Raw genomic sequence first — 19,028 nt, forward strand, 5'->3', positions numbered from 1 at the left:
TGGTGTGAAGGAGCAAAGCAGCTCCTGGAGATGGGCTGTCCTGGTTTGGAGCTGGGGTGACCCTGTGCTGGTGCAGCTTCGTGTCCTCCTGTGAGGGTGATGAGTGCCAGGAGCTGCTTCCCTCAGGGCTGGGCACACACAAAGGCCAGGGCAAATCTTCAGGGATGACTTTTTGTTGGGTACAGGGAAGGTTAGACCTGCAGGAACCAGCCTATTGGAGCAGCTGCAGTATAACCCATCCCCTGGGACAACTGGCAGCAAGTGAGGAGCTGTGCTGGGCTGCTCCATGGGTTAGTGGGATGTGGATCAGTGTTGGTCATTGCATTGTCTGCAGCACCATCTCCTTTCCCAAAACTGTGGAAGGGCAGGTTCCTTGGCCAGGTCTCCCACTCTGGTGGGAGCTGGGGGGGCTTTGCCCTCAGCCCAGTGGAGCAAGATGAGCTCTTCCCTCTGCCCCGTGTCAGTCACTTCCCATTGCCCTGGGATTTGGCTCCATCTCCTTGGAGAGTCACTGTCCCCAGCCACTGGCATGATGGAGGCTGGGACAGACAGGAGGACCACCAGGGCCACCCAAGGGTGTGGGGCAACAAGCTGGGAATGAACAAGGATGTGGGAAGAGGAGCTTCTCTGTCAGTCCTCCTGGGAGCAAAGTGCCCACAGAGGTAAGATGAGGAAGACCCATCCTTGGTGCCCAGGATGGCACTGGAGGACCTCCACACCCCTGGGAAGGTGCCACAGGCTGTGTGTGCCAGGGCAGGTTGGGCAGGAGAGCCAGCACTTGGCCTCTGAAGGAAACAACCCCTTTTCCAAAAGGACAATCCCAAGGAGAATCCATGACAGCGCAGTGAGTCCAGGCAGGATTCCGTGCCCGTGCCCGCCCCGGCAGATGCCACATACATCACCCAGCTCACAGGCTGGTACTGGAGGGGCACAACAACAAATATTCATTCAGTGCTGTCCCTCAGCCAGTTCCTCTGCCAGTGGCTCCACTTGCAGAAATGCAGCTGCAGCTTCGTTCTGATCCTGTTTTTCCTTCGTTCCAGGTTCAGAAGATCGGAAGTTCTGCCTCCTTTACCTTGCAGAGGTGAGTGGTGCTGTTTTCCACCTGAACTTTGTAGTGGGAGCTGAACATATAAGAACAGCTCTGCTCCCTTCTGCTGGGGCAAGGAGCACTGAACAGGCTGATTTTAACTTCCTTTTTAATTAATTTGCCAGTGTTCTGGGAAAGAAATGTAATGGCTGTAGCCAGAATATATGAGTAAGAAGCTGCTAAAAGGAGTGTGAATGAGGAGGCTGGGCAGCACTGGGCCAGGCTTCTGTTCCCCTTCCCCCTGTGGATTTTCCTTGGGGTGCCTCACTTTTCTTTTGGGATTCTTTCGCCTGGGGGCAGATTTCCTTGCCTTTATTTTTTAAGGCATCTTGCTTTTCTTGTCTTCAAGTACCCAGGTTTGAAGCTCTCAAATAAAATAAGGAAGCTCAGTCTAAAAGTCATAGAATCATAGCTCTAAAGCCATGTGTGGCTAAGTGCTCTAACCTGAGGTAAGCTCAGGGCATGGTTCTAAGAACACCAAGGTTGTGGGTTTGGTGCCCATAGGGCCACTCACTTAAGAGTTCGACTTGATGATCCTTGTGGGTCTCTTCCAACTCAGAGTATTCTGTGATTCTGTGAAGCAGGTTTGGGGTCACTCGGACATTGGCACAGCCCTGTTTGTGTCCTGAGGCAGCCAAGAAAACCGCAAAATTGGTTCACACTGACCGGACCTCCCTTTTTTCCTTTTCAAGTGACTTTACCGTGTTCCTGCTTTCAAGGCCTTGTATTTTCAGAGGTGGAAACGTGGATCTGGGAAAGATCCCCAGGGCACAGAGGAGAAAGGCAAACATTGCTCAGCAGCACCACAGAATAATGAGCTATTGTGAAAGTTGGGTGAAAATGCTCTGCATGGAAGTTGTTCACCTTGAGTGGCTGGACTGGGGCCAGGGCACGACCGGCTGCGGAGCCGCCGCTGACGAGTTCCCTCTTACGTTTCCTCTTGTTCCTTCCTTGTCTCCCCTGTCTCTCCCTGGGGCAGGGGCTGAGCTGCCCCTGGGGTTTGCTCAGTGCGTGTCCCAGTGTAACGTCAGCCTGGCCTGGGCTCCCTCCCAGCTAATCCTGTGCTGTGACTCAGGGTCGGGATGAGGCACTCGGGCATTTTCTCACGAAAAATGCGTCCAGAGCCTGATATTTAATTCAGAAGCTCTGGGCCCCTCAGTAGAAGTGACTGAAAGAGAGCTGGCTGTGTTTCATGAGATCTTGAGAGGTGAAGAGCTGTCTTTGTCAGGGTGTATTGAAGTGCTGGGCATAATTGGCTATAAGAGCTCTGGTGATGGAGATTCCTGACATCCACTGTGGTTGGAGTGCAGGAGTTGGGCACAAAATGGGAAACATTTCCTTTCCTTCCTGCATGCTCCCCCTCAGAGGACAGTAGGTCTGGACTGGCCACACTGGTTGGATTCTGAAAATCCCTTCTTGTTCCTCCTGTTTGCATGGGGTGTTTTGGAGCAGGTCACAAGTGGAGTGGGAGCTTCCTGACCCACAGTGACCAGCAGCTCTGCCTCATGTCTCACCCCCCATGCTGTGCCAGCCCAGGCTCCCAGGTGACACTGGGACAGCCCCTGGCTCAGGGATGACACTTTGCCAAGCAGGATGTTCCCTGTGCCATCCCTTCCCTGCCAGCCCCCACAGGGTTGCTTGGAGGCTGCACTGAGCCAGGGAGATCAGCACATCTGGCTCCAGGGGGAAGGGGACAGTGAACTTCCAGCTGTAGGTCCCATCAGGCTCTCCAGCAATGGGAAATTTGGGATCAGAAGGGGAAGCTGAGGTGCAGAGTGGGGGATGTGCCTGTGAGTGGGCAGAGAGCCAGAGCAGGATGGTGCCCTCCCGACTTCCCTTCTGGGAAACAGTGACCTGCAGGTCACCACCCCAGGAGCCACGTGGAGCCGAGTGACCAGGCTGCAGGGGCGGGTGGCTGGAGCAGGAGAGCAGCAACCTCTCAGTTCTGCAGCACAGGGGTTGTGTGGCTCAGAGAACTGTCCTCGGTGGGGGTAGACCCCAGGTGAACAGAGACAGGCTCTTCTGAAATGAGGGGATGCTGTTGTGGGAGCCAGCCTGGGAGCATTCCAGCATCTTGCTTTTCAGGGGAGACCTCACTCTCTACAACTCCCTGACAGGAGGTTGTAGCCAGGTGGGGGTTGGGCTCTTCTCCCAAGAACCAGCAGTAGGACAAGAGGGCTGGGTCTTCAGCTGTGCCAGGGGAGGTTTAGGTTGGACATTGGGAAGAAATTTTTTAGAGAGAGTGATCAGGCATTGGAATGGGCTGGGCAGGGAGGGGATGGAGTCACCATCCCTGGAGGTGTTGAAGGTGAGACTGGATGTGGCATCAGTGCCATGGTCTGGGAACCACGGCAGGGTTGGATCAAGGATTGGACTGGATGATCTCAGAGGTCTTTTCCGACCTGGTTGATTCTGTGATTCTGTGATTCTGTGATCTTCCTTCTGCAGGGAAGCCAAGAGGAGAGTTACCTTCAGGTGATCTGCCTTTTCTTTGCATTCACATTTCTGGAGCAAAGCTTTAGTTATAGGATTGTGGGGGTGTCACCAGGAGGTGGCAACTCTTGGCAGCCTGTGGGATGGTCCCCCTCAAAGACATTCCTGCAGGATGGCTGAGCATTGAGGGGGGGCTTGGGTGCCTTGCTGGGCTGGTGGGAGTGTGGGTTTGGGGTGTGAAGGTGATTTTTGCAGTGGGCTGGGTTTGAGGCATGGCCTGGCTGTCAGGTGGGCCCAGGGAAGGGGCACTCTCAGGCTGCAGTACACCTGGGACTGAGGGGGGTCTCTGGGCTGTCCCAGCATGGCTCTTCCCATTGCCTGATGGGTGTGGTGTCCAATGAGTGTGGTCTCCTGGCTGTGGCACCTTCTTTTGCCTTGATGCAAGGCTCAGCCTCCTTCCTGACTCTGGGAACAAGATAGTTTCCCTCTGCAGGGGTGGATTCCCATGGAGAGAGGCTGGCTCTGCTTTGGGGACATCCTCAGGCTGCTGGGAGTTGGGGTGCAGGGGGGCTCAGGAGGGCACCCCTGGCAGGGGGGTGGCACTGGCACACTCTGGCACCCTCGGAGTCCCAGGGCTGTGGTGCAGCAGTGCCCTGCAGCTGAATCCTGCTGCCCACCCTGTGAGTGCTTGTGGCAGCTAGGAAGGATAAGGATGGATAAAGATGCACAAGGGAAGGATGTGTGTGCTGATGTGGCTTTTTGGTCCCATGTCTCTCTGAGGGGTCTGTCCCCCTCTGGACCTGCTCCTGTCCTGCTCCCTGCAGCACATGCTCCATCCCTGGCCTTGCCAGCAGCTCTGGACCTGCCAGGAGCCTTCTGCTGGCTCAGCCCCTCCAGCTGGTCCCCTCGGGGTGGAGGTGCTGGCTCTGGGCTTTGGTGCTCAGTGTGTCTGAGCTCCTGTGCTGGCTCTGGGCTTTGGTGCTCAGTGTGTCTGGGCAGACACATCCCTTGTGCTGCTGTGACAGGGCTGGGGGGTGCTGGAATCTCCTGTGCTGCTGCTTCTTGCCCACAAATCATCTGCAATGATCACTAATGTATTTAGTGCTGCTGGGAGCTCAAAGGGAGCCCAGGGGCTGGGCTGACACTGCCTTTACTGCGGGAACAGCTCTCTGCTGAAGCCTTGAGCTGCAGCCTCCTGCTACTGCTCATCTTGAGGGTTTCTGAGTGATGTTCTGACCCATGAGGTCACACATTTGCATTTGGGTGTGATGTGATCCAAAATGGAAGTCTGTCCCAATGTCTGGGAGCTGCTTAATTTATTTTAAACAAGAGAGAAAATTCCAGCCTTCGGGGAGTGTCACAGAAAAGCCTCTGTAGTCATCCTGTCTGACTGTGTGCAATAAATCACTGCACAGAGTTTAAACCCTGCACAATGTGGTTATTTGCAGGCACAGAGCTAACACTGAGCCTGGTGTAGGTTCCAGCACAAGGGGTGTCTGTTTTACAGGCTCTTCAAGGTGTGAATTGCAGTGTTTGGAGATCCTGACTGCAGGTGGCCCTGAAAGGGCCAAATATAGGTTGGTGTTGGAAAGAATGCAGGAGTAGAGGAAGGTTCTCCTCTGAGCTGTTCCATTTGGTGAATTTGTTCCTTCTGGTGGTTGTGGGACAGCTCTGGTAGTCCCAGCACATAGACAGGATTTGGAAGTGAAGGTGGTACCTTTTGATCTCAGAAATACTGTGTACACCTGGAATCACAGAATCACAGAATAGCTGAGGTTGGAAGGGACCTCTGGAGATTATCCAGTCCAACCCCCTGCCCAGGCAGGGTCACCTGGAGCGGGTGACACAGGAACACATCCAGGTGGGTTTGGAATGTCTCCAGAGGGGAACACTCCATGCCCACCCTGGGCAGCTGTTTCAGGGCTCTGCCACCACCATGGAAAGAAGTTTTTTCTCATGTTGAGGTGAAACTTGTGTTTTAGTTTATGGCCATCACAGCTTCTCTAACTTTTCTATTTGCCAACTGATATATGAAAGATTCCTGCAAATGTGTTCAGACCTGGCCTAGGGCATCATCCCATTCAGGATTTTAAACCCAAATAGCACAGGTTTTGTGTATCTTGAATAAATCCTGTCTGCAAAAGCTTTGGACTGATTTGAGCACTTGAATAAGTACCACTGGAGGAGGTTGGGCAGAGAAGCTGTGGCTGCCCCATCACTGGAAGTGTCCAAGGCCAGGTTGGACGGGGCTTGGAGCAACCTGGGCTAGTGGAAGGTGTCCCTGCCCATGGCAGGGGGTGGAACTGGATGAGCTTTAAGGTCCCTCACACCCAAACCATGCTGGGGTTCTCTGATTCAGTGTGGACCCACATTTCTCACCCCAGAGGACTTGAGTGTGGGAGTTTGGCTCCATTTTTTCCCACCTCCCCGTGCCATTCCCTGCAGGGCCCACACTCCTCCTGGGATGACATGTGTAAAACCTGTCAGAAAAATATTTGCTGCCTGGTGGGAATGAGCAGCCTCAGAGGGACCAGTGTGGAGCCCTGAATGTGGTCCAGGGCTGTATTCACACCCTTCCCTGCTCCGGAAATATCCTGCTGAGAGGAAACTGCATATCAGTGGTTTATTGCATTGTTACACATGTTTGATTCAAACCCAACATATTCAGACCAAATTGACCAAATCAAATAGCTCAGTAAGTTTTTCCTTTGAAAAACACTTGCAAATTTGATCTTTTTTCACTGGAAGTTTTCATCTGCAGACACTGGAGTTTCTCTTGGGAAGAAAGAAAATCCTTCCAGTACCAACTCCTTGTGCTGCTGTGATGAGCAAATTAATGCTGTGAATCTGTGCTGGAGCTTGTTTTGCCTTGGGGATGCCCATCTTTACTGCCCAGGGAGAGCCTCTGGACAAGTGTCAGAGAAAGGCCACTGTCCCCCCTTTGCCCAGGTCACAGAATCCCAGACTGGTTTGGGTTGGGAGGGACCTTAAAGACCATCTTGTTACACCCCCTGCCATGGGCAGGGACACCTTCCACTAGCCCAGGTTGCTCCAAGCCCCGTCCTACCTGGCCTTGGACACTTCCAGGGATGGGGCAGCCACAGCTTCTCTGGGCAACCTAATCATCCTGAGCCCTGGCTCTGTGTGGGCACTTCCCTGCACCCATGGGTGCACAGGTCCCCTGTGGACACTGTTCCTGTTCACACCCTTGGCCTGTGTCCCTGCTGCTGGCAAGGAGGTGCTTTGAAGGGGTGCTCTTTGAACTGGATCACAGCTGTAGTGGGGGCAATACTGGAGCCTGTGTGGATGTGCTTCACTGGAGATGTCCCAGCTTGCTCCACTGGAGGGTTAATGTCCCAAAGCATTCTCTGTTCCTGCTGGGAGTGAACATCACTCAGTTGTGTCAGGGCAGGGTCAGGTTGGATCTCAGGAAAAGGTTCTTCCCCCAGAGGGTGGTTGGGCACTGACCAGGCTCCCCAGGGCAGTGGGCACAGCCCCAAGGCTGCCAGAGCTCCAGGAGGGTTTGGATGATCCTCTCAGGGACAGGGTGTGACCCTTGGGGACGGGCCTGTGCAGGGCTGAGGGTTGGAGTCACTGATCCTTGTGGGTCCCTTCCAGCTCAGCACATTCTGGGAATCTGTGATTTAATGCTTTTGGGGATGTGGAGTTGTCCCAAAGGGAAAGAGCAGGGAGAACCCAGGTTCCCATCTCCATCCAACAGATCTGAATGCTGGAAAAGTGATTTGCTGATGGCACAGAGGATGTCAAGGCTCAGGGACAGGCTGGGATATGACAGGGATTACATGCCGGGGTGATTTTGAAGTTGGCTGTTATGGACAAGTCACCAGGACAGTTCACAAGGAGCTTTTTTGGGCACTGTCTTGGCAGATCTAGAGGGCACTTAGGCAGGTGGTTTGTCGAGAGGGAAAAAGGCAAAAGGGCTGGGCAGGGGGTGCCATCAAACCTACATGACTGAGTGAACAGCTGAGGCAAAGCTGTTTAGTAAGGAACTGTAGGAAGGGAGAAGGGAGAGGAGATGAGCCTTTGCCTGGGAAATGGGCTGTGTGCTCTGGTGGAATTGTACCTCGATTTACTCTAATTCATGATGGGAAAAGAGATGGTGTTTGTCAGATTTGTGCCTGTAATTCATCTGATGGGCTTCTAGTGCAGCAGAGAAGGATCCCCTGGGCTGGGGGAGAGTGGGCACTGCAAACAGGGCTGGAAGGGTTGGGATCACTCATAGGCCTTCAAGGAGAGACAATCCAGTTTCCTGACATGAATGGGAAGCACAGTGAGAGAACATGAAGTGTGTTCCTCTGCCTTCCTCTTCCTGTTCCCAGTCCTGTTCAGTGGGAAGAGGGACTCCCTCACCTGAGCCACTCTGCTGGTGATGGCCAGGAGATGTTACCAGATGAAAAATCCTTTCCTGCTCTCTGACATTTCCTTTGCTTCCTCCCTGGCTCATTTCTGGGATGCTGGAGAGGTTCTCCAAGCCTTGAGTCATCCAGCTCATGTGAGAGGTGGACACTCACCCCGAATCCCTCTGGCATCTCACACAGCAACAGCTTAACTCTTTCCTGAATGGAGGTTTCCATTTTCCTCCCTCCAAAGGAGGGCAGGTCCCAGCCCCTGGATTTTTCTGTGGGATGCTGACAAGTCCAAGCTGCAAGTGCAGAGTCTGCAACATTTGGAAAAGTCCTTCTGAAGGATGTTGTGACATGAACCCATGTCCAGATTACCCCAAATGCTGAGGCATTCCTGAACTGCCCTGCCCAGCATCCCCATGATATGCCCCAAATTTCATTTGCAGCTGAAATGTTCCCCTGGTTCAAGTCAGCTCTCTCCAGGAACACCCCTGGAGCTTGAGCTCACACAGCTCTGGAGCTGGTGGTCAGGCTGTTCCTCTGTGCAGGCAGACTCTGGGCTTCATCTCCTCTGCCTGTGTGGGTTTACCTGGGTTAGATGTTGTGGAATGACACCAGCCCCAGGCTGCAGTAACCCACAGCCTGGGGACAGGACAGCTCCTGGGCACTGCCAGCTCCCAGTTCAGTTCTCTTCTGGCAGGGCAGGGAGTGCTCCTGTACCAGATGGAGGAACAGATAAACAGGAACACTCTTCCTCCCTGGTTTTGTGCATCTTTACACAGCTCAGCCTGAATCTGAGTTTTGAGATAACCAACAAATGTGTTCCTTTCCCCCCTCCAGCTTTAATTCTGGGGCCGCATTTCCCAGATGCTGGCAAGAAGAAGAGTTGATATGGTGCAGTTGCAGTACTGGAGAGATTTTAAAAAGGCCCAGGCACCATGAGGTGATTTCAGAGGGTCCTGGGACTGTCTGCACAGGCTGGAGCTCGCTGTCCATGGGGCTGTGCTGGGGAAGAGGGATGGAAAGCTCTGGGGCTGTGTTGGCAGAGGGCGGGTAAGCTTGGTGTTGATGCCACTGAGGCTGCTCAGCTTCCCTGAGAGGGAAGGGTGTTTGCAGAGCAGGAAGGTGCTACACCTGCTCTCTGTTTGCCAGAATGGTGTTTTCAGCACTAACTCATTGCCTGGCTTGTCTCAGGGTTGGGGAATTCCTGGGAAGGCTGTTATCTGATGAGCCACTTAATGACAATCTGCTGGCCTGTGAAAACAGACCAAGCCCTGTGTCCTCACTGGCTGCTCAAAAGTGGGTGGGAAAGGCTCTTCAGGATGGCTTTTCCTCCTGGAGGCTTAGCATAGAATCATAGGATCAGAGACTGGTTGGGGTTGGAGGGACCTTAAAGCTCCTCTCGTTCCACCCCCTGCCACGGGCAGGGACACCTTCCATTATCTCAGGTCCAAGGCCAGACCCTGTCCAACCTGGCCTTGGACACTTCCAGGGATGGGGCAGCCACAGCCTCTCCAGGCACCCTTCAGGCTGTGCCATCATGCAGTGCTCCCAAAAACAAGCCCCACAGGGAGGAGCCCTGCAGGGATTGCTGTGCCCTGCCCTGCTCCCTGCACATCATCTGCTGCACCTCTCCTGCCATGCTGTCACCTTCTGGTCATCCCAGATTTCAGTGGGCCCCTGCTGTGGCTGCCAGTGTTTGTTCTTTGGGCACCACCAGTGTGCCCAGCAGTCCAAAAGCCACAGGAAGAGCCGTGGTCCCTCCCACCCCCCGGCACGGGAGCAAACAGAACTTTCTCATCAGACCTTGCTCGTGGGCATGAAGTAACCAGGCAGCAGTTGCCCTGTTTTGTGCACAGGATATTCCCAGGGCCAGTGGAAGGTTTGCTCTGTGATTTAAAGCCATTGTAGTCTGGAGCCCATTTCCGAGGTACTTCCCCTCTGGGATCTCTGCTGGGATTGGCCCCGGACCAGCACTGGGAATGTTTGAGGCCAGGGCCTGGCAGGGCTGGGCTGGGAGCCCTGTCCCCAGAACACCCTACTCTAAACCTGAGGGGCAGAGGAGCCCGGGGGAAGGACGTGAAGTGCATCCCCTCATCTCGAGGGGAACATCTACCCCAGGACAGAGGTTGCCCAGAGAAGCTGTGGCTGCCCCATCCCTGGAAGTGTCCAAGGCCAGGCTGGACGGGGGTTCTAGTGGAAGGTGTCCCTGCCCGTGAGAGGGGATGGAATGAGCTTTAAGGTCCCTTCCAACCCCAACCAGTGTGTGATTCCATGACCACGACCACCCCAGGAACATGTCTGCTGGCAGAGCTGGGGAGACAGTGGTGAGAGAAAAGCCCTGGGCTCGGCTGGGCACCAGCTCAGGGCACCGGAGGTGTCAGGCTGAGTCTGTGTCGTTGTTACTGGGACATTTTAGCTTTGCAGTGCCATGCAGATCCCCAGGTGTGTGCTGGGTCCTGCACAGAGGGGCATGTCTGCAGTGTGGGGTCTCAGTGTGCAGAGTTTGGGGACCCCTCCCTTGATGTGCTGCTCTCTGGGAGCTCCTCAGCTGATCTATGGACTGCAGAGCCAACAGGCCCTCCTTGGGGGGTGTCTGCTGGGTAACCAGGAGCTCTGCTTGGCCAAACCCCTTGCCTGTCATCTCCTCCTGCTCCTGGGCACCATGGGGCTGGGTCTGAGCCCAGGGGTGAGCTGTGCCCATGGAGCAAAAGGAACCTCTTCCTGCAGCTCACCCCTGGCTGTAACAGGGCCCGTTTGGGGCTGGTGTTGGCCAGTCTGGGCCCTTCCCTGCAGTGTGTGTGTTTTCCCCCTGCTCTCCCACAGCAGAGTGCTGGGGGTGCCCCAGAGCCGTGGGCTCACACAGCACCTGCAATAACATGTTTTTCCCAGCTCTGGGGGAAGGCAGGCGGGCATAGAGCCACTGGCAGCCACTTCAGTCGCTGCTGTATCTGGTGGCAAACGCCCCCTTCACGCCATCTGCATCCTCCTTTCCCAGCACCGTGAGATTAAACCCTGTTTTCTCTTTGTAAATATTGGCAGGGCCGGGGCAGCCTCCCTGAATGAAAACAATGGTGGGGAGGCCAGTTCCCAGCGTGTGCAGGGCCTGGCACAGCCCCTGCTCACCCACCTCTGCCCCAGCTCCCTGGGGGTGGGCAGCTGGGTCCCCAGTGTGGACACAAGCTTATCCCACATCCCAGTCCTTCATCTGGCTGGATCCCAAAGGACTTTGCAAGCAGGAGCCTGGGCTCTGGAGGCAGCTGGGGGTGCTCAGCCCCTGGGGGCTGCTACCACTGTCCCCAACACAGCTGAACATTATTTGGGGGGAGCAGGTTGGTGGATGTGCTGCAGTACCACAACTGTAGGGATGGGACAAGGAGTACAGATTGAAAGGGGGCAAATTTAGGTTAGATATCAGGGGGATATTTTTTACTGTGAAGATGGTGAGGCCCTGGCACAGGTTGCTCAGGGAGTCTGTGGATGCCCCAACCCTGGCAGTGTTGGATAAGGCCTTGAGCAACCTGGTCTAGTGGGAGGTGTCCCTGGCAGGAAGGGTTGGGACAAGATGATCTTTAAGGTCCCTTTCAACTCCTTACCATTCTATGATTCTGTGGAAGAGGGAGAAACAGAGCTCCTCCCTTGGGAAATGTGTGTTGGAGAGGTTCAATGTCCCTGTGAGGGAATAAAGGGCTGGGATCTCACTACACAGAAATGATGGTAAAATATGTCCAGCTTGGAGAAATGCAATTTTGGCTGTTCATGTCCTCCCTCAGCCTTGCACACCATTCGGGGGTAGTTGCCTTTCTCTGACTTTTGGACCAGAGGGCAATCTCGTCTCCTGGCTGTGGTATTCCCAGGTGGCTGGGGCAGGGAGTCTGCAACTGGCTGAGTTGGATGGAGGGAGGGAGGGAAAGGGGCACTTTGCTCTCAACAGCCAGCAGGAGCTGAGCATGGCTGGATGTAAATTCAATCAAAGAGATGGACTGTAATTGAATCAGAGAGGGGCTGCAGGGCAGGGGTAGGTGAGCTGCCGTCTGTCACCAGCAAGGGGATATGAGATGTCCTTGGAATTGCTTTTGGCCTCGCTCAAGGGGAATCACAGGAGCTCTGCAGGGCTGGGAATGTGCAGTGGTTGCAGCATCAGTGTGGGCACTGTGCTCCTTGCAGCTGCACTGATGGATTTTAGGCTCTGCTCAGCTCTTGCTTCCTTTCAGTTCTGGCCCCAAGTGCTGTGAAATGCCAGCCTGGATTTCCATCTCAGCATATGGGTACCCATCCTCTCCTATGAAAGTGGGAACAACTGGGAACCTTCCTAGGGCTGAGTGGGTAGCACAGTGGTGCAGCCTGGGGAACTGCTGGCATGGGAATGGGAGAGACTGGGACATCTGGGATGGGAAGGAGCCCCGTGACACTCCAGGGATGCTCAGAGCATCACTGCCACCCAGGATCTAGGGGGTGAGGGGGACCCCACTGCCCTGTGTCCCTGAATCCCAAACCTCTCTTCATTCTGAATGCGCTCAGGAATTTTCATGCATTTGCAGTGTTTAAGCCTGTTTCTGCTGTAGGAATTGATGTGGTGATGTCCAGACTTAAGAAAGCCCAAACCTTGTCTTTCATGGAAGTCTCCTTGGAGGGGCAAAGGACTGAACCAGAGATTCCTTTCCCTGGAGGTGGCGTGGGAGCTTGGTTTATTTACCACTTCAGACGGGATTTTGGATTAAAAATGAATGAATTCACATCCAATGCAAACAGTGATTTAAATGGTGTGACTAAAGAGCATTTCCCCTTTTGGCTGTACTGTGTCTCTGAAGTCACAAAGCTGCAGGTTCTCTCAGACCTTTCTGGGAAAAAAAACAGGCTACTGGGGACCTGCCCTTCTGGAAGGAAATTCTAGGGGGAAAGGAAAGGCCTTTTTCATGCCCCTTACTGAAAGACACTTTTTTCTTTCTTTGCAGTCTGTCCTAAAGTCCTGCTTTTGTTTTTGGTTTTTTTTTTTTTTTTCCCATCTGGCCACAGAAGGAGAAGATCCAGCCTTGGGCATTTCTGGACCCTTCCTAAAGCAAAACCTGCAAAATCCCAGCAGGCAGCAGATGTTACTAATGCTTAATTTTTAGCATGAAAGAGAAGCAATTTGAGGGCTGGGAGACAGCTGCTGACAGAACTTGGTCAGAAAGTTCCTTAAGTGAGTGAGATTTGGCCCAAAGAAAACCTGTCCAAGAGGAACAAGCCTGTATCAAAAAGGACACGTGCAAGGAAGGGGCTGTGGCACAAGAGAAGGTGGGCTCAGCTGGGATGATCTCCCATCATTTCTCATAATTCCTTCCTTGCTCACAGAGAGTGTGTGACCAGAGCTTCATCCCCAAATCCACCCTGAAGTGTGCACTAAGTGAGGAGCAGGATGGGGAGGCTGCTCTGGAGCCTCTCTGAGCTCAGTCTTTCCTCCCTGCCCCACCCAGCCCGAAGGCTCTTGTTCTCATCAGTTCATGCTCCGGTGCCTCATTTGTGTTTGCATATGGCAAAGAGCAATTTCCACTCTCTAAATCAGCTTAATAGACAATCAGGTGGCACAGGGTGCAGAGCTGCTGGTGCTGTGCCTGTGCTGTACCACTGCACTCCTGCCCTGAAGGCAGGGTCAGCTCCCCTGCACCACCCAGCCCTTCTCCCTCTCTCTGGAGGAGATGCCACTGGGAGCTGATTTCCCTCTCTTTTGCTCTCTCTGCCTGGAGCACAGGACACGGTGTGAGCTCTCCTGTTAGACCCACGCTCTTCTGATGTGCTGTGTGGGGAGCAAGGAGTTTGCAAACACAGCCAGGGCCTGCGACACACAGCTAATGACCTTCTCCCTGCCTGTGTTTCCTTTACGTCAGAAGTCGGAGTGCTTATTAAGTTTGGAGGCTTACTCCCAGGAGCAGAAGAAGAGGATCTGCTGGTGTCTGGCTGAGAACATCACCAAGCAGCAACATCCGGCATCAGCTCCTACGGAGAGCAAGGTAAGAGAGCCGGGCAGGAGCTGGAAAACCTGCTGGGAGCGCCGGGGGCTCGGCCTGCGCGGGGGCTTTGCTCTGGTGGTGCTCCAGCCAGGAGGGCACTGCTGGAGCCTGTTTGTTTGCCAGGTGAGGAGTGAGTTTGTGTTCAGGAGCTGCTGTGTCTGCAACTTCCTGCCCTGCTCTGGAGAGCAGTTACTGCATTTGCATCCTCTGGCTGGGGCCGGCCGGGCTGAGCTGACACCTCCCAGCATCTCTATTTGCACAGCTGAGCCCGTGCAGCCCAGTGTCCAGCCTTCCCCCAGAGCTCGGCTCTGGGGCAGGACTGGGAGCAGAGGGAGAGGCTCAAACTATGATCTCTGGGCCCTGATTAAAGGCCGAGGTCATGGGAGTAGCAGTGCAAAGATTTGCCCCTTCTATGCCCTCGGACGGGCTCAGGTGTTTGATCTGGATCCCACAGGTGGCCCCAAAGCACAGAGGTCATTTGGTAGGTGCTGTTTTTTGTACCTAGCGAGGCAGCCTCAGCACTTTTCCCACACTGAAGAGCTTCAGCCTGGCTCGAGAGCGCTGTCTCAGCAGCTCTGACAGATGGATGTGTGTTGGAGGGGTTTGAAGCACTGTCAGGCACGCCTGCCCTGCATGGCTGTCCTTAACACCCCTGTCTGCCTGGCTTTGGGGCTGAGGCTGCCACCATGGAACTCTCTGGGACAGGGACAACCTCTGCTGGAGTCATCCCGTCCCCTGGGGGTCGGGTTTGGATTGTTGGTGGATGATCCGTTGCTCTGGCAGAAGAGAAACACACTGTGCTGAGTGTTTGAAGAGCTCTGGGTGAGGCAGATGGGGGTAAAACCCCCGGATCCCTGCCTTGGCTGGTGTGTGGTGGAGGAGCAGCCCCTGCCCCACGTCACGGTGTGGGTGCAGCGTGGGCTGGGTGGCCCCGAGGAGGTGACTCGGGAGGTGACTCGCTCTCGGTACCCGCGGGCGCAGCAGGAGCCGGGGGCAGGGTGACGTGGCTTTTGCTCTGCAGCCTCCAAACTGGGTCAGCACAAACATCTCTGCAGGAGACAGAGCCTCCGGATTCCTTTTCCTGCACGTTTCAGGAGGACTAAAATAGCAACAGCTCCCAGAGCCTGAGAACAGCGTTACCAGCCAAAGCTCCCGCACCGCCAACGGCCCCGGGCGGCTGATTCAGACTGACACGGCTCTGCTCCACTCCTCCTTTCCTGTGCTGCATCCTGCTGGCACAGCACCGTGCCCGGGCAGGGGGTCCCTGTTGGCTTGGCATGGGGGGCACCATGTGATGGGGCTGCTCTCGGGGCCTTGGCCTGGCTCTGTGCTCAGCTGTGTGCGATCCAGCCACGGGCCGGGGATCATGTGCAGGGACATGTTCCGACCTGAGCATCTTAAAGACATCCTAAAAGGGGCATCCTGCTGGCTCTCCATCATCACAGGTGTTCTGGGACCGTTTGGGCTTTCAGGTGATGGTGCTGTTTGCCCTCCCCATCCCAGACTCTGTTCATGGCAGGGTGTGAGGCTGTGGCTCAGAGCAAAGCCCTGGAGTGTCTGCTCCCTGAATTGTAGGAGCCTGGCTGCTGGACAGGTGAAAAAATACTCTAGAAGACATCACAAACCTTTTCAAGGCTGTTCTGTGCCTCAGTAGGCAAGCGGGTGTTCCTTGGGTGCTGTGGAGAGCCAGGGTGGGCCTTTCAATGCTGTGACAAAGGGATTTTGTCTTAACTTGCCAAAGTTGATGGAAATCCCACTGGTGGGGTCCATGGCCAGGAGGGAGAAAAGGAGCATGAGAGCAACCACCAGGCACTTAACTGAGTTCATAGCACCAAATCCCATCCCAGCAAGGTGTAAAGTGCTCAGGATGCAATTTTAAAGCAAATCTGATGTGAAATGCAGGAAGGAGCAGCGTGAGGAAGGAAGAGCGGCCCTGCATGGGGCTGCAGCTCCTGAGGAGACAATAAAGGTTGTCAGAGCAGGGTGAGCACACAGGGTAGGAGCCTGAGCTGCAGCTGAGGCTGTGCCCAGGCTGCACCACAGCTGGTTTGTAAGGGCAGACCGCTCAGGGGGTGCCAGTCCAGCGGGAGGCAGGAACTGGGATAATCGGTTTCTTCTTGCAACTGATCCATCCGTTTGCTTACAAGTCATTTGATACTGGGGCTATTTAGGGGAAAAACCCAGTGTCTGTTCTCTGTGAGCAGACAAATTAAGCTGGAAACATCAGCCTTGACAGGAATCTGATTTGCAAAGCCTTCAAAACTGCTCCAGCTCAGCTAGGGGCAGCTCGTCTCCCTGTGGCCGAGAGGATGTGGGCTGTGCTGTGCGATGTGAGCAAAGGGCTGGCACAGCCCCTGTGCCAGGCAGAGATGTGCCATGTGCCAGCTGTGCACTGGAGCCAGAGAAAGGGGCACTGTCTGAGCAGACAGCAGCTCCTCAGGAGCCCCTGTAGCTGCCACACCAGTGTGTGAGCTGGGAACAGCTCTCGCTTCAACCTGCTCAGAAATCAGATTAATTTGGGGCTTTGAGATGGTACCTCTCGTTTTTCAACTCCCCCCTGAGCCCTGCCTGGGTAGGGCGGCACAGGAAGGTCCCTGTGGCTCAGGGACATGGCTCTGCAGAGCTGTCAGTGCCTCTGGCAGTGTCTCCTGGGAGGATGGTGTCAAGCCTGGAGGATGATCTCTGTTATGGGGTCTGTGTTGGCACTGCTGCTTTCAGAGCAGCTGGTTTTGGAGCAGAGCTGCCAGTTTCTGGGAGGCACAAGCACATGGTGCATGTAACATCCACTTCTGGAGATGTAGGAGGAGAAAGCCATGAGGGATACAGCCGTGTTCCCACTGGGCTTTTCCTGCCAGAGTCAGTGCAGAGGAGCTCTGGGGATAACTGTGGTTGTCAGTGAGGTCTGACTCTCTGTCCCTGGTGTCCAGGACATGTGGTGGAAGTGGGGTTCCAGTGGCTTCTCTGCTGCCACTATAAGACTTGAGTGAATTTCCCTGAGTTGCAACCCCATCCTGTCAGTGACAGCAGGTCCCAGGAGTTGTTCTGTGGATCTTTTATCCATCGGCAGGGCCTTCCCCCCCCTCACCCTCAGGTCTGTGTCTGCCCCAGGATGCTGCTCCCTGTCCTGTGCCTGTGCTGAGCAAGCACCTGGAAAATACATTCCCAGGGTGACACAGCTCGGCAAGAAATATTCCCAAACGTGGATGTGAGGAACCTGGAGCTGGGCTGGGGCTGTGAGGAACCACAGCCATGGCAATGTGATTATGGCAGAGCAGCTTTCTGCATTAACTGAGTTAGTGAGGCGGCCTCCGTGGGCCGGGTGATGACTGTCTGGTTCACCCTCCATCCCTGCACTGGGCCTGCTCCTAGCCCAGATTGCATTAACATGACTGAAGAGAGGGCAAACTGCAGGGCAGGGGCAAGGGCAAGGCACAGGGGCTGGAGCTGCTCCAGCTGCTTCGGCTACGAGGGAAAAGGTTTAGCGGCAGGACCCCCTGCATGTAACGGACCTGCTGCCACCATCTGATTCTCACTGCTTGTTTCTTTGTGTCTTCCACACTCAGAACGGCTGATTACTCTTCCTTCTGACTCCGTGACCTGAGATTACCTCGGAGATGATGGCTGGCTGTGTCTGAGAGATGCAGATTATCCTTAAGCTAAATAATTACGGACACTCGGTGGTGTGGACTTTGGGAGTCCAGGACGGGTGCTCCCCTTGTTTCCCGAGGGAGGTGGTGGATGCTCAGCACTTTCCAAAGCCCGGCTGCCGTCCCTCTCCCGTGGCTGCTGACGGTGTGAGCAGGCGTGGACCGACCCTGTGCCCCGGCCCTTCCTGGCAGCGCTGGCTCCGGTGCTGGGAATGAGCCGCCGGTGGGATGCGCGGCCGGGGGGGACCGGCCGGCCCCTTGCTGGCCGTGCCTCTGCTCCGGAAGGGCAGGGCTGTTTCTCTCACTATTTACAACGTGCTTGACAAGTGCGAGTAAATGAGCTGTCAGCAAAAGCAAACTGTGTAATCGAGGGGTGATTGAAAGCAGGGCCGGCGGGAGGGGCGACCGTGCCCCCCGGGCACCTGCACCGTGGGGACTGTCCAGGGGCGGTGACCCCTCTCCTGTCCCATGCCCTGCCTCCTCTTCCTCGCCCTGAGCACCCCCGTGTGCCCCATCCCGCTCTGCCCCCGTGTCCCTCTGCAGCCCCTGCTCCCTGGCACCTCCCTGCTCCAGTAACACCCATTTTCCACACACTCCAGACCTTCCTTTGGATGGTGGCCATGTACACACTTGAGCAGGCACAGCAGGGGCTACTGGCATGGGGGTGGCTGTGACAAGCCCTTGGGGACAAGGTGCTTGTGACGAGGTTGGGGACAGGTGGGGTGAATGTCCCTCTCTCTGAGCAGGGTGCTCCACTCAGTTCAGTGTAGCCAGAGTGTGACTGACTGGCTGTTTGATGGGGAAGGAGGGGAGGATTTTGTACCTTCCTATTTTATTTTTGGCCCAAAGTCTTTCCATTTTGGGCTGGAAACCTGCTGCCCTGTCTGTGCCAGCTCTGCTCCAGGGGGTTCACCTGCTGCACATGGCCAAAGGTGCAGGAAACCTGGATCTTCACCAGAGCCTGCTTTCCTTCCATGGTGCCAACACCAGAGGTTGAGCAGGGCTGGGCATGTCACAGCAGCACCTGGAGGGCCAACCAGCCCCCTGTCCTGTCCCAGCACCTCATTTGTGCTGTCAGGGTGCTCAAATAAGGGAGAAAACCTTCAGGTTGATTCTGCCCCCATAAGAGTTTAAGCATGAGATGGCAAGACTTAAAGCCAGGTCACAAAAATAAACCAAAACGCAGCCCAGCTCTTGCCCTGGGCTGGAAAAACTCAGTACCAAGGACAGTCAAAGGCTGCTCCAGTAATGCCATGAATTTGGGAGGCTGTGGGACCAGAAATGCTCTTCCTCTGTGAGTCAGACTCCAGCTCAACTCTGTCCACTAAAATATCTGGAGGAAACTGTCCCTGCCAGAGACCCCTGCACAAAGAGAATCCTTGAATCCGTGGTGACAACCTCGATGCACAGTTGGCACATGGATCTCACCCTCAGCACCTGGCAGGCCAAGAGAAGGACAATGTGCTGACTTCAATGAAGCGGGGACAGGAGTTGCAGAGGTAGC

At 55.0% G+C, this 19,028-nt stretch overlaps 1 protein-coding gene across 7 annotated transcripts in view; it reads left to right on the plus strand.

The window, feature by feature from the left end:
• The window catches only part of RGS3 (regulator of G-protein signaling 3), an 88,578-nt gene that overhangs the window by 48,705 nt on the left and 20,845 nt on the right, over positions 1-19,028 (plus strand). For 6 of the 7 annotated variants that reach the window (XM_017835311.1, XM_017835310.1, XM_017835312.1 and 3 more), the window contains 2 exons: positions 1,044-1,084; positions 13,755-13,877. In XM_017835311.1, coding sequence (XP_017690800.1) covers positions 1,044-1,084; positions 13,755-13,877 — 164 coding nt within the window. Of the gene's footprint in view, positions 1-1,043; positions 1,085-12,933; positions 13,165-13,754; positions 13,878-19,028 lie in introns of those variants that run through there. The other variant, XM_017835315.1, reaches the window with a different exon arrangement.

This window comes from Lepidothrix coronata, unplaced genomic scaffold (genome assembly GCF_001604755.1).
Source record: "Lepidothrix coronata isolate B3197 unplaced genomic scaffold, Lepidothrix_coronata-1.0 Scaffold254, whole genome shotgun sequence".
Taxonomy (NCBI): domain Eukaryota; kingdom Metazoa; phylum Chordata; class Aves; order Passeriformes; family Pipridae; genus Lepidothrix; species Lepidothrix coronata.